This window comes from Rhinatrema bivittatum, chromosome 2 (genome assembly GCF_901001135.1).
Source record: "Rhinatrema bivittatum chromosome 2, aRhiBiv1.1, whole genome shotgun sequence".
Lineage (NCBI taxonomy): Eukaryota > Metazoa > Chordata > Amphibia > Gymnophiona > Rhinatrematidae > Rhinatrema > Rhinatrema bivittatum.
In genome coordinates, this window is record NC_042616.1 from 159,346,440 (window position 1) to 159,360,047 (window position 13,608).

Here is a 13,608-nt window from a genome sequence, read left to right on the forward strand (position 1 = left end):
GAATTGCAGTAATCCACTTTGGAGAGGATAGTGGTCTGCAAGACTAGACGGAAATCTTGTGTGTGGAGCAGTGGTTTTAGCTTTTTCATGATGTGGAGTTTGTAAAAGCCTCCCTTAAGAATGGATTTAATGTGAGCTTTGAAGTCGAGGCGTTGGTCAAGTTCGATACCGAGGTCTCTGACAGTTGGTGGTGGGACGTGGAGAGAGGATGTGATATTGGGGAGTGATAGTTCAGGTTGATTGGATATTATGAGTATCTCGGTTTTAGAAGCATTAAGGGCAAGGTGGAGGTTGGATAGGAGTGAATTGATGGATGTAAGATGGGAGTCCCATAGTTGGAGGGTTTCTTTTAGGGTATTTTGGATAGGGATGAGGATTTGAACGTCGTCGGCATATAGGAAGAAGTTCAATCCTAGGTCAGAGAGCAGGTGGCACAGGGGCAGTATATAAATATTGAAAAGGGTGGAAGAGAGTGAGGACCCCTGAGGAACTCCTTGTGTGAGGGAGATGTGAGAAGATTCAGCTTTGTCAATCTTTACTATGTATTCTCTATTAGCGAGGTATGAGGAGAACCAAGATAATGCAGTGCCTGCAATACCTATTTCTGCAAGTAGGGAAAGTAGGATTTGGTGATTGACTGTATCAAAGGCAGCTGAGATATCAAGGATGGCGAGGAGAAAGGATGTCCCTTGGCCCATACCTATGTGGATGGTGTTGGTGATTGCGAGCAGGAGATTTTCTGTATTACGCTCCTTACGGAACCCAAATTGGGATGGATGTAAGATGTGGTGGTCCTCGAGGAAGTCTGAAACTTGGGAATTGACTACCTTCTCAAGTACTTTGGCAATCAGGGGGAGGTTGGATATAGGACGATAGTTTGCTGGGTCAGATGGGTTAAGGGATGGTTTTTTGAGGAGGGGTTTGACAACAGCAATTTTGAGTGGATCTGGGACTTTGCCAGATGCTAATGAACAATTTATTATGTCAGCTAGGGATTTAGCGATGGAGGTGGGAATGGAGAGGAGGGTTTTTGTGGGGATTGTGTCTGCTATATGGGATGCTGGCTTTATCTTTTTTAGGATAGACATTATTTCTATGGTGGATGTAAGGTCTAGGGATTTCAGCACGGGGCCATTATGGTTAGGGAGCAGTGGGGTAGGGATGGGCGTGGGGAGGAAGCGTTTGATGATGTTTGCAATTTTGTTGTGGAAATACTTTGCGAGCTCTTCGCATTTTTCCGTGGGGTTGCTTTCTTGGGGTGTGGGACGGGAGGGCTTTGTGAGTTCAGCAACATAGGAAAAGATAGAATGCAAGACTCTCAAAACAACTCCACTGACTAAGACATGAAAATCAACATTTCATTTTTTAATTATCCATACTTATGTACTAGATCAATTTTAACATTTGACTTGATAGATAAATGTCTGCCTTTGAATACCATCTCTGTAACCAATCCTTATTTGTTTGTTTGTTGAGTTATAATTATGAATGTCACTTTGTAAACCATTGTGATCTATAAATGGAACAACGGTATATAAAATGTCTAAATAAATAAATGTACTGGTTTCTTAGCAATTCCTTCTACATCTGAAAAATTGGGAGACTGGTAAGTTATTCTTCAAAAATACTGGGTGAAAGCTGTTATAAAGCAAACCCACATTTTTATCAGTCAGCTTAGTATACAAAGAAGTCTTAAAAAACCCAAATTGATCTTTACAGATCTATATATCCAAATTTGGAATAGTAGACTCATTATTAAACTTCATTCTAAATTGGATACTCTCCTCACAGGAATTAATCTATTTATGAAAATTCTCAAGTTCTCTCTTCATACCAGACTATAATAAAAACATATCATTGATATATCTTTTCCAAACTGGAATCCATTCAAAGTATGATGAATTTTTCACCCAGCGCTTCTCAAAATTGGTTATAAATAGATTGGCCAATGATGTGTTAACAACGCTACAATTGCAGTCCAAATATTTGTTTATAAAAAGTCCTTCAAACATGAAAAAATCCTCTTTCAGTGCTATAACAGTCAATTTAAGAATAAAATGTATAGGGACTTTTTGAAGACAAGGACATGTCTCCAATATCTCTTTGATAATACTAATTGCAGTATCTTGCAGTATATTTGTGTAGTGAGACACACATCCATAGTTACCATTAAACATTCTGCACAATGATTTTCCAGTCCTTCCAGAACAGACATGAAATGCATTGAATCTTGAAGGTACTGGAATTAACTTCTTTAAGAACTGATTAACATATATTGATAGAGTTTCTAATATAGAATCATTAGTGGACACTATCGGTCATCCTGGAGGCTTTTGTAAAGTCTTATGGATTTTTGGAAGATGTATATAACCAGAACAAGTGGATGAGTCACATTCAAAAAATCAAATTCCTTCTTTGTTAAATAACCACTTCTGAGACCCTTTTTTGTAATGAATCCAATACTGGATTGCAATCTCTTTGTGGGATCAAGCGATATTAATTTATAATGAGACTGTAATGACGACTGCCTTTCAATTTCTTCAACATAATCAGAGCAGTTCATGACAACTATTGCCCCATCCTTATCAGCTTGCTTGATTACAATTGCAGCTGTTTCTTTTGAAAGCCAGAGTCCATCTGGTTTTCTGTCCTCCGGCACGACTCCCTAAAGGCAAATACTGTTCCATGCTATCACACTCAACTTTACAATGGAAGATTTGAATTGATGAAAAATTTAATAGTAAATAAAGAATTTTAATTGCATAAAATGTAAAAAAAAAAAAAAAGAAATAATATTGACTATGAAACTTGATGGCCTGAGAATTGATTATGAGGAGAGTCATTTAGGCTATATGTTTGCCATTTTCCTCAAGAGCATGGCAGTTAATAGTTAATAACTAGCTAGAGTTTTTTTGTGAATGTGGGTTGATAATTCCAGCAATGGTACAGAATTATTTGTTCAAAAGGCTTTTTTTTAAATAATTTCAGGTGGTATATGTATGGGATGGTATCCTGGTTATCCTGTTTTAATGGGTTTCATTATTTGCCATCTGAGCAGAAGACATTGATGGTGTGGCATACAGGAACTACCAGTAAGATATCTGGTTTGTTGTTAGATTGGTGATCAGATTGTAATACATTTCTTGACCAGACCAACTGGATTGGTTACTGCTGGGGTCCTTTTCTGTTTCACCTGCAGGGATATTCCCTGTGAAGTGGAAAGCTTTGTGCACACTCAGAGAGAAACCTGTATCTCTATTCAGAAGAACAGGCAGCTTGGAGCGGTACTTGTACTTAGTACCAGGATCGGCACTAAATATATGATAGACCAGGGGTGGGTAAAGCCAAGGTCCGGAGTCCCCTTTAGAACTCTGTGAAGGGGGAATCCTCCTTAGAACTCCATGAATGGGGAGAGAGGGGCAGTTACACTGGCAATTATACCCCACGGTTAGAGAACCAAAGCAGCAACCATACCAATAGTTAAAAACGCATATAAAATGTTGCAAACACCTATAAAATATTTCAAAACAGACCCATCAAATAATACCCAATAATTAAAACTAGTAAGGATTTTTAAAAATTCCCAGCTCTGTATACCTGGGAACTTTTATTTCCAGATGCTCCGAGATTGTCATGGATTAGCAGGCAGAGAGGAAGGGGTGGGGGGGTTGTACACAAATGTGCTCTCTTTCTCTCACCCACACATATACACACATGCTCTTCCTCACCCATACACACAATGCTGTCTCTCACCCATACATACAATGTGCTCTCACTCACATGCACACATTCACAGAAACATACACTCATTCTCACTGGCTCTCTCATACGCACACACATGCATTCACTTTCACTGGCTTCCTCACACACCCCAGGCAAGTTCCCATTCATTCTCACATACACAGACCGCAGGCAGGCACCCATCATTCTTTCTCACACACACACACACACACACACACACACATACTCACTACTCCCCCAGGCAGGCACCTATTCATTCTTACACACACACCAGGCAGGCACCCATTCATTCTCATATATATACACCGACCCCCAGGCAGGCACCCATTCATTCTCTCTCATACACATACAGAACCCCAGGCAGGCATCCATTCATTCTCTCTCATACACATACAGAACCCCAGGCAGGCATCCATTCATTCTCTCTCATACACATACAGAACCCCAGGCAGGCACCCATCCATTCTCTCTCATACACATACAGAACCCCAGGCAGGCACCCATCCATTCTCTCTCATACACATACAGAACCCCAGGCAGGCATCCATCCATTCTCCTCATACACATACAGAACCCCAGGCAGGCATCCATCCATTCTCTCTCATACACATACAGAACCCCAGGCAGGCACCCATCCATTCTCTCTCATACACATACAGAACCCCAGGCAAGCATCCATCCATTCTCTCTCATACACATACAGAACCCCAGGCAGGCACCCATCCATTCTCTCTCATACACATACAGAACCCCAGGCAGGCACCCATCCATTCTCTCTCATACACATACAGAACCCCAGGCAGGCACCCATCCATTCTCTCTCATACACATACAGAACCCCAGGCAGGCACCCATTCATTCTCTCTCATACACATTCAGAACCCCAGGCAGGCACCCATCCATTCTCTCTCATACACATACAGAACCCCAGGCAGGCACCCATCCATTCTCTCTCATACACATACAGAACCCCAGGCAGGCACCCATCCATTCTCTCTCATACATATACAGAACCCCAGGCAGGCACCCATCCATTCTCTCTCATACACATACAGAACCCCAGGCAGGCATCCATCCATTCTCTCTCATACACATGCAGAACCCCAGGCACACTCCCTTTCATTCTCTATTACACGTTACACACGGCAGCCTGGTAGCCTTTCTTGCTTCTCCGCTGCTGCTGACACTGCTGCTGCGTGATGGGGAGGAGCCAATCCATCCTCCAAGCCCACTCTGCTGCTCCTCTCTACTGCCCAGTGGTACTGAAAATTTGTGGGTATAGCACTTCCTCCATGTTGATCTCTGAGGGGTACAGCCGCTGAAATCCAGGTTGAAGTCATCAACAAAGGCTTGCGCTTTTAGGCCATTGTTGATGACATTGAAGGTGCTAGCGGGCTGGATCTAATGGGGCAAATTGAGAAGGAGGAGGTCTGGAAAAAAATCTGTCGTTTGGCTGGCTTTGGCCACCCCTGCAGTAGACTGAATTGTTTTGTTTTCTTCTGTACAACAATACAGTTAGAGCCACGGGACCAATCCTATGTGAATTTTTAATGTCAGAAATGTGATTTATGATTTATTTATTTTTTTGCAATATATACTTAATTACAAGGAGGAGATTATAATCAAGCAGTAAAACAACAAACTACATGTCAGCAGAGTTCATGGAATGAAAGGTCAGAGTCTCTGTATCGTGGAAACTGTGTGCAGTTCATTTTATCTCCCTTTGTCATAGTTTACCCAACTGTAACTAAGAAATGTAATAATAATACAGAATAATAAAGACCTTGCTCCATCTCCTCTTGCTGCTTTAAAACCTTTTGAATAGTTTGGGTGCTAGAAATGTGCTGCCGGACCATTTAATCCCTAAATGGCTGCCATCTAAATTATGTTTCCAAAAGTATTAGACTGTTGTGCTCTGAGGGGGGGTCAAATCTGGGTGGAAAAAAAAACTATAAAATGCTGCTTATTGTTATTAATATTGTTGTTAGCTCAGAGCCTGTTCTTATGCTTCATAAGATATGAAAAATGAATTATTTTGTTAAAATTATCTTTGAACATTTTTATCAAATAATGATAGGCTCAAGATATGGCAATAAACTCGTTATGATAAGCTCCTCCTCTTCAAACAGAGGAAATGCATATCATATAGGATATACAGTTCTCAATGTACGTATCTGCTACTACGTTTAGATAACTCTTCCAAAGCATGTATTTCCCCCATCCAGAATAAGCTGATTTTGTTAATGAAACATTGTAGACACATCCAGGCACTGTAGTTTATAATATGTACAGTAAAAATAAAGAAATACAAATATGTCAGACACGTTCCTTTTTGCTTTGAACAAATAATTCTACCAGCCTTTCCTTAAATAGCAGGATGTAACCGCAGATATCTGCCGGTGTGAGCTGCATTCCCTCTGACTTGAAGCAGGGCTGGATTGAAGATGCCGGCACCCATAGGCAGAGGTCTTAAAGTAAAGAGGTTCCCTGCTTCCTCTCCCTCTGGAAATCAGAGAGCAGCAGAGAGTCCCAGTTTATGGGTGCCCAAGACACGTTACCCATGTTGCCTGTGCCTACATTCGGCCCTGACTTCAAGTAGTCTTGGCTAAGGTACAATTTCTGCAGTCTCAGAAAGTGCAAAGCTTTCCACGTTTCTGCTGCTGTACAGACCCATCATGCAGTAAGTAGAGGGTTAGATATTGCCTCTTTAGGAATGTCATGTGGTGCATCCGAAGGCCCTGATTTTAGAAAGCATTTACATGCTTAAAATTGAGTTTTACACGTATAAATGTACTTTACCTGTGTAAGTGGGCTTTTGAAAATTGCTACAATATATAACCATTGAATTGTCCATAGGATATGCACATGTAAGTGCACTGTACATGCGTAAATGGCTTTTTTAAGTTGCTGTGGTAGTATGTTACATCTACACATGTAACTCCTCTTAAAATTCACCTGCTAGGGAGCAGCAGCAACAAAGCAAAGAGGCTTTAGTTCTGGTTCTGCAGTAACTGCATCTCAGCTCTCTGCAGAGCCTTTGAGACTGAACCAGGCCTAAATCTCGGGCCACGTAATGGTCTTCACATGCATGAAAATCTGACTCGGTCTAGCATGGTTTAGATGAAGGGCTCCAGTCTTCAATCCTATCCACTGGGAGAGAAATTGAATAAACTAGTGATATTTACATATTGCTGTTCACGCCGCTAGTGAGAGTGGGGGAGGTGGCTGGCAGCATGAGGGATTTTTAGCATTGCTTTATTATGATACTTTGATGTATTTTGTATATTTAATGATGCATTATGTAAATGTTTTATTTTGAAATGTATACTGCTTAAGGTTTCCTTTCTGGTAGGAATGAGGTATACAAGCTCAAACAGAAAGAGAAACAAATATATGCATGTTATGTTCCCCAGCTTGAGATTTCTCTCTGGATCAGGCACTTTATATTTAGTTAAAAATATTCTTTTAATGTGTTTTTTTTTAAATTAAATAAGTGTTATCATTTTCTTTCATATTGGCAATATAGCAGACTTAAGAAAGACAAAAATAGTCGGTGAGGTAACCATAATCCTTCCAAATCAGTATGCAGCATCTACCATATGCCAGTAAAGAAGGCTGTCCTTGTATGCCTTCAGTAAATCAGTGTTCATTTCTTTGTCCCAGAAGGATTTGTATAATGATGGCATAATGCTGCTGAATGTAGTAGCAAGACAAGAAGACAGGTGTAGCAATCTGAATAATATAATACAGCAGGGATTTTCAGCTCTAGTCCTTGAGGGCTGCTAAGAAATTTGCTTTTCAAGGTACCCATGCAGATTAGCCTTGGTCCTAGAACGTATGTATGCAGATACATCTGGTGAATATTTACCAGGTCTAGAATAAAGTATAAAGTCCTTATGCTGATACATAGGTTGACTTTCTGACTCTCTGACTTTAAAGCAAGCACATACTGGTGAACTTAGGGATCGCGCCTTTTCAGTAGCAGGACCTGAACCTCTGGAACACCAAGCCAGAGCAATTATTTTTAATATCTGATTGTAAAACTTTTAAAAAGACCCTAAAAGCATGGTTATTCAAACAGGAATTTTGAGGAATGATTTGTTAAAGAATCACAATCATCGTTTCTACCATTATTTTCAACAGCAAGTCTTTCTCGTTTTAACTTATTATTATTGCATTTTCCTCTGTTGCAGCCATGCTAAAAACCTTTGTTTAAATCACTGATATGTAGAGTATGTTTTTTAAACTATGAATGTTTTATTGTAAACTGCTGTGACCTTCTTGTAGCAAGTGGTATAAAATAATAATCCATTTACAGGGATACCTAAATAGAAATGAACTTCCTAAGGTAATTGCTTCTTGTATAGGAGCAAGAAAACCTTTTCTTTATTGAGTGACTTGAGCAAATGTACACTATTGTGGGATTTAACTGCACTTTTTTTCTGGGTGTTATACTGTGCTTTATGGCTGAAATGGGATTTGTGATAAATATAGCAAATCCTCAGGCCGATACAGTAAAGTGCGGCCGCGGTTACCCTGCTTCTAACCCGCTTTCTACTCACAATTTGGCCGCGTTAGTCCAACCCGCAATTCACTATCCCTTTTAACCCATCCTTATCGCTTCTTTAAATCAACGGGTAACCCTTTCCGCCCGCGGCATGTATATGAGATGTAAACGATCGGATTAGCTATCCCCCCCATTCAGTAACGTGCGCCCTGACTATCGCCTTTTTAACCTGCAGTTTAGCCGCCGTTTAACCTGCTAATTTACCGCCTACCCCTGCATTAGAGGCAGGGGTAAGGGTAGACGGCAAACTTTCCCCCAGCTCCCGCTCACCTGCCCTGGCCGCGTCCTTGGGTGCTGGTCTCCAGGGCAGCCCCAGTCCTCTCTCCCCTCCTCCTGAAGCAGCTTTAACCAAAAGAAAACCTAAAAACCTAAAATCCCCTCCTCCCGAAGCGACTCGACATGTAAAGTATTGTGAATAAGTGTAACCATAGTTAACTTACTTTTTCTTTCTTTCAGCCCTCTCTGCCCTCCTCCGGAGGCGCCGCGGCTCCCCTGCCTCCCGGGGGCAGCCGGCAGCGAAAGCGGCTTCCAGCGGCCCCCGCCGGCGAAGACGGATGAACGCACGCCCGTAGTGCACAGGCGCTCAAGCCAGCGAAAGCACATGAACGGACGTTCATACGCTACGCTGGCTTGAGCACCCAAATTGACTGGCCCCCAAATTAGCGAAAGCGTATGAACGTGAGCTGTGACGTCACACACGCGTGTTCATGTGCTTTCGCTGGCTTGAGTGCCCGTCAATTTGGGTGCTCAAGCCAGTGAAGCGTATGAACGTACACCGTGACGTCATGCGCTTCGGTGGTATGAGCACCCAAATTGACGGGCCCCCAAGTCAGCAAAAGTATATGAACGGGCGTGCGTTCGTCCGTCTTCGCTGGCGGGGGCCGCTGGAAGCCGCTTTCGCTGCCAGCTGCCCCCGGGAGGCAGGGGAGCCGCGGCGCCTCCGGAGGAGGGCAGAGAGGGCTGAAAGGACTGAAAGAAAGAAAAAGTAAGTTAACATTGGTTACACTTATTCATAATACTTTATATGTCGAGTCGCTTCGGGAGGAGGGGATTTTAGGTTTTTAGGTTTTCTTTTGGTTAAAGTTGGGATCCACTTCCTGGTACCTGTCATTTCAAATGTCATTTGAAATGACAGGTACCAGCGCACCCAGCGCATCCAGGATACTCTATAGGCGCTGTATAAAGCGCCTATACAGTAAAATGGATTGCACTTCATGGACGCGGCTTGCATTTGCATGCCATTTAAATAGAGTATTGAGCGGTATGTGATCTGAACTGTGCGTGCGGCAAACGAGGGCGCGCCCGGCACTGTCACACTCTTTCTAATGCGTCCTTACTGTATCGGCCTGCCTGTTTGTGAGAGAGGGAGAGAGAGAACCTCTGGTAAGTCAGATATTAGGCAACTTTTTATACCACTGTAAAAGGGGCCATTCTGAACTCAGGGTGAGGTTTTGGTGGTGTGCTAGGTTTTGGCAAGTAGTTTTACATGCACAGTCAGAGGTATAAACAGCATAGACATCAGTGAAGATTTTATGTGATTTGGAGTGAAGGAAGATGCACAAAGATGAGATTTGTACATTGTACTCTTGACCTACCTAGCTGCTATCAAGCTAGGTCAAGAGTACAATGTACAAATCTCATCTTTGTGCATCTTCCTTCACTCCAAATCACATAAAATCTTCACTGATGTCTACTGTGCTGTTTGTACCTCTGACTGTGCATGTAAAACTGCCCCGCAAAACCAAGCCCACCACCAAAACCTGACCCCGAGTTACTAGTTGCCCCTTTTACAGTGGAATAAATAGTTTACTTATATGCAAGCCTTTTAAAAAGGCACTCACTCTCTCTCTCTCTCTCTCTCTCTCTCTCTCTCTCTCTCTCTCTCCCCTAAAATAGCAATGCAGTATCAGGAAATTACCCTAACTGTGCCTCTTTTTTTTTTATCAGGGGTGCTATTTTTCACAATTTTATAACAAAATGATAAATCTAGGGGTATGATAGCTATATCCGGCTAACTTTACTAGCTGCTCCATGGCTGAATATCGACCCCTTGATTTATTTTCTATTTAATATAATCAAAATTGCCCTGAATTAGTTTTCTCTAGTGTCTAGTAGACAGAAGTTTGTGTAGCAATCTAGGATTACCTTTGGGAAGATTTAACACATTTAATCCAAGGCTGGTTAGGCTTAAAATTCATATTGTCTGGTTAACCTCGATTTTCCACAATCTGCAATTGTTGTGTTCGTGGACCCTTGGGCCGGTTGGGACAGTGGATGGTATGCTATGGAAGACCATAGCAAGCGTCCCAGCCGGGAGGCGGATCGGAAGAGACTCGGAAGAGGCTTCACCACTGGAAGTCCAAGGTCCCCCCAGGTGGAGCCCGTAGAGACCCGGACCTCTTGGACTTAGGTGGGATCCTATGCGGCCAAGGATCTAGGCAGCGGCTGAAGAGATGGACAAGGCTGGACCCAGGTAGCAGAAGAGTCTTCACCCTCGGAAGCCCGCGGCTCCCCCGGGAGGAGCCCGTGAGAGCCCGGGCTGCTGGGACTTAGGAGAATCCTCTAGGCCCGCAACACCGGATACCTGAGATGAAGAAGCCGCCGAAGTCAGAGTCCAGGAGCGAAGCCGGGTCAGAAGCCAGGAGTCGAAGATCCAAACCAAAGCCAGGGATGAAGCAGAAGACGGAGTCATAGACGGAGCTGGGTCAGAAGCCAGAAGTCAGACGTCGATACCAAAACCAAGGGGCGGAAGCAGAAGAGAAGTCAGGAAGCAAGCCGGGTCGGAAGACAGAAGCAATCCAAGATGTACGCAGCAACTAGCAAGTCAGGAAACCTGAGGAACCTCGTTGCAAGGCAAGGAAGGGACCTGGGTGCAGGGTTTAAGTAGGACTGGGCGTCTGATGTCATCTGGGGGCAGTCCTGAGGTTTCCCACGCTGGCCCCTTTAAATCTCTAGCCCCTGCACGCGCGCGCCTAGGGGGCGGGGCCAGCTGCAATGGAACGCCGGCGTCTCCCTCGAGGAGGGAGAGCCATGGCAGAAGCCTGGACCGGCCGTATCAGGACCCCGGCGGCCCGGACCGGCCTCGAGGTAAGTGGGGGACCCGGGGCATGGCCTGGGGCATGGCCCGGGGCCGCAACAGCAATTACGTACGTTTTCTTAGTATACACTAATTTTCAATTGGGATTGTTTGAACTCAGACATTCATATGTATTTGAGCAGGGTGCACACATTCATAGATATAGACAGGCAAGCCTTAATCTTCCCACTTAGTTTTTGAATGAATGTTTTCTTAAGCTTAATATTGCTTATTTTAACGCCTTATTCTTGTTGAAACATTATATAAAGTATATTTGGCCAAACTTATTTTAAAAAGTCATTCATCTATTTTGCAGGAAAAAAAGCAAGGAAAAACCAAAGAAACCTAAAATGGTCAGCCCATTTACAATGGTAAGACATCACATTCTATTTATAGTATATATCTTTTATGTTATTGTCCTTTTCCTTGTATTAAGATGTGTTAATGAGGTACTCATTCTGTTTGATGAAGTGATTTTCCTTCCCAGCTGCAAATGTTTGATAACATTTCTTGTTTTCCATTTCTGACCTTGAAGCCCCCTTCCCATCCCTGTTCTCATCTCTTCCTACCTCCATCTACCTTCTCTGTCATCAGAGGCTCCCACAGAGTATGTAAAGCACTGAGCAAATCTAAAGACAGTAATAGAATTAAAGCATGGTTAGGCTAGACCTTAGTGGCAGAGCAAGAGAGGAGAGAGATCAGATATTGAGTAGGATCTGTGGCAATAGACAGATATAAATGGGCAGCATGAGTGAGCCAAGTGCTTCTTATCAGCCAATATTTTCTATGTTACTATCTATCCTCTAGCCAGCTACATATCTGTTCTCCATGGACAAGAAGGTTAAGTCAGTCCACATTTGGGTGATGTCATCTGACAGCAATAAATTCATAAAATAATAAAACCTGTAAGCTGTCCAAGAACACAAAGTGCAACCACAAAGAAGGTAATCTTCTAGACGATCATGAGGTCAATATTTAAAAGCCATTTAGGTGAATAACTCACAAGTTATCTGTCTAAATGGCAAATGTGGTATATTCAGCCACTTATCCAGCTCAATTATAGCCAAATTAAAAAAGGGTGTTTCAGGGGCATTTCGGGGAGAGGTTGCGTTATCCGGCTAATATAGCCGAATATTGATGTGAATTCTCCTTCCCATCCTGGATGTTCAATGATTCTGCCAGGCCCTGTTACCCCCCACCCCCCACCATCAAGATAAGCTGGCTGCCGGATCCTCTTCCATCCCCCAAACCCGCAAAAGCCCTACTGGGAGCAGGGTCCAAACATAAACACTCCCAGTGACATCCAGCACAACCTCTGTCAAAGCTGTGCTGGAAGCGTAAACTACACACAGTTTATGTACCCAATTCCCACCTCTCTAACGCTAGAAGCGTAATCTGAGTGTAGGCTATGCTTCTAGCGCAGCTTTGACAGAGGCTGCGCTGGATGTCGCTGGGATTGGGTAAGTTCAGACCCCGCACCTAGTAGGACTTTTATGGGTTCGGGTAGATGGGGAAGGGTCCGGTGCGGGTGGGGGTGCAGCAATCAGTTTATCTAGATGCTGGGGGTATGGGGATGGGAGGCCTGGTGGGATCATTCTACATTCAGGAGAGGGAGGGGTGGGGGTGGGAAAGGTCCACAGTGGGAAAGGTAAATTTGATCTATATAGGAGGTGATGCGGGTGGGAATTGCAAGGCTGCTATGGCCTCTTTCATATTTGATGATGGGGTGGGGAGAAATCAAGCCACAAGATCCTGTACTTTTTTTTTCTTTTTTACTTTCCTTGTGCTAGTTACCTGGATATCTTTTAAAGATATCTGGAAATGTAGCAAGTTATCAGGCAATACAAGACTGGATAATTTAGAAACATAACTAGCTATATTCAAACTTAGGCCTGGATTTTCTAATGTCGCAAACATTAGTGAATCCCGGCGGTAACGAGGCGTGGGGGGGGGGAAGCAGGGGGCGGGCCTGCGAAAGTCTGCAGCTATCGCACTACCGCGGTGTTATCGCTGCCGGCTTTCGCACCCAATAGCGCCACCCCGACGCCGCCCCGATTCTCCTCTTCCGGTCCCGATGCCGCCCCGACTCCACCCCTATCTAGCTATCGCACGCGAACAGTCCCTTTTCGCATGCGATAGGGATAGAAAATGACCCCCTTAGTTGGTTAGGTTTGTAAGTTATCCGGCTACATATAGTCAGATAACTTTAATCAGGTATATTCAG

At 43.5% G+C, this 13,608-nt stretch overlaps 1 protein-coding gene across 2 annotated transcripts in view; it reads left to right on the forward strand.

Moving 5' to 3' along the window:
* LOC115084224 (multidrug resistance protein 1-like) overlaps positions 1-13,608 on the forward strand; it is a 201,105-nt gene that overhangs the window by 24,866 nt on the left and 162,631 nt on the right. The window contains exon 3 of one of the 2 annotated variants that reach the window (XM_029588806.1): positions 11,701-11,755. The exons of the other annotated variant lie outside the window; for it this stretch is intronic. Within the exon in view, the coding sequence (XP_029444666.1) occupies positions 11,701-11,755 (55 nt within the window). The remainder of the gene's footprint in view (positions 1-11,700; positions 11,756-13,608) is intronic. 2 annotated transcript variants of the gene reach the window in all.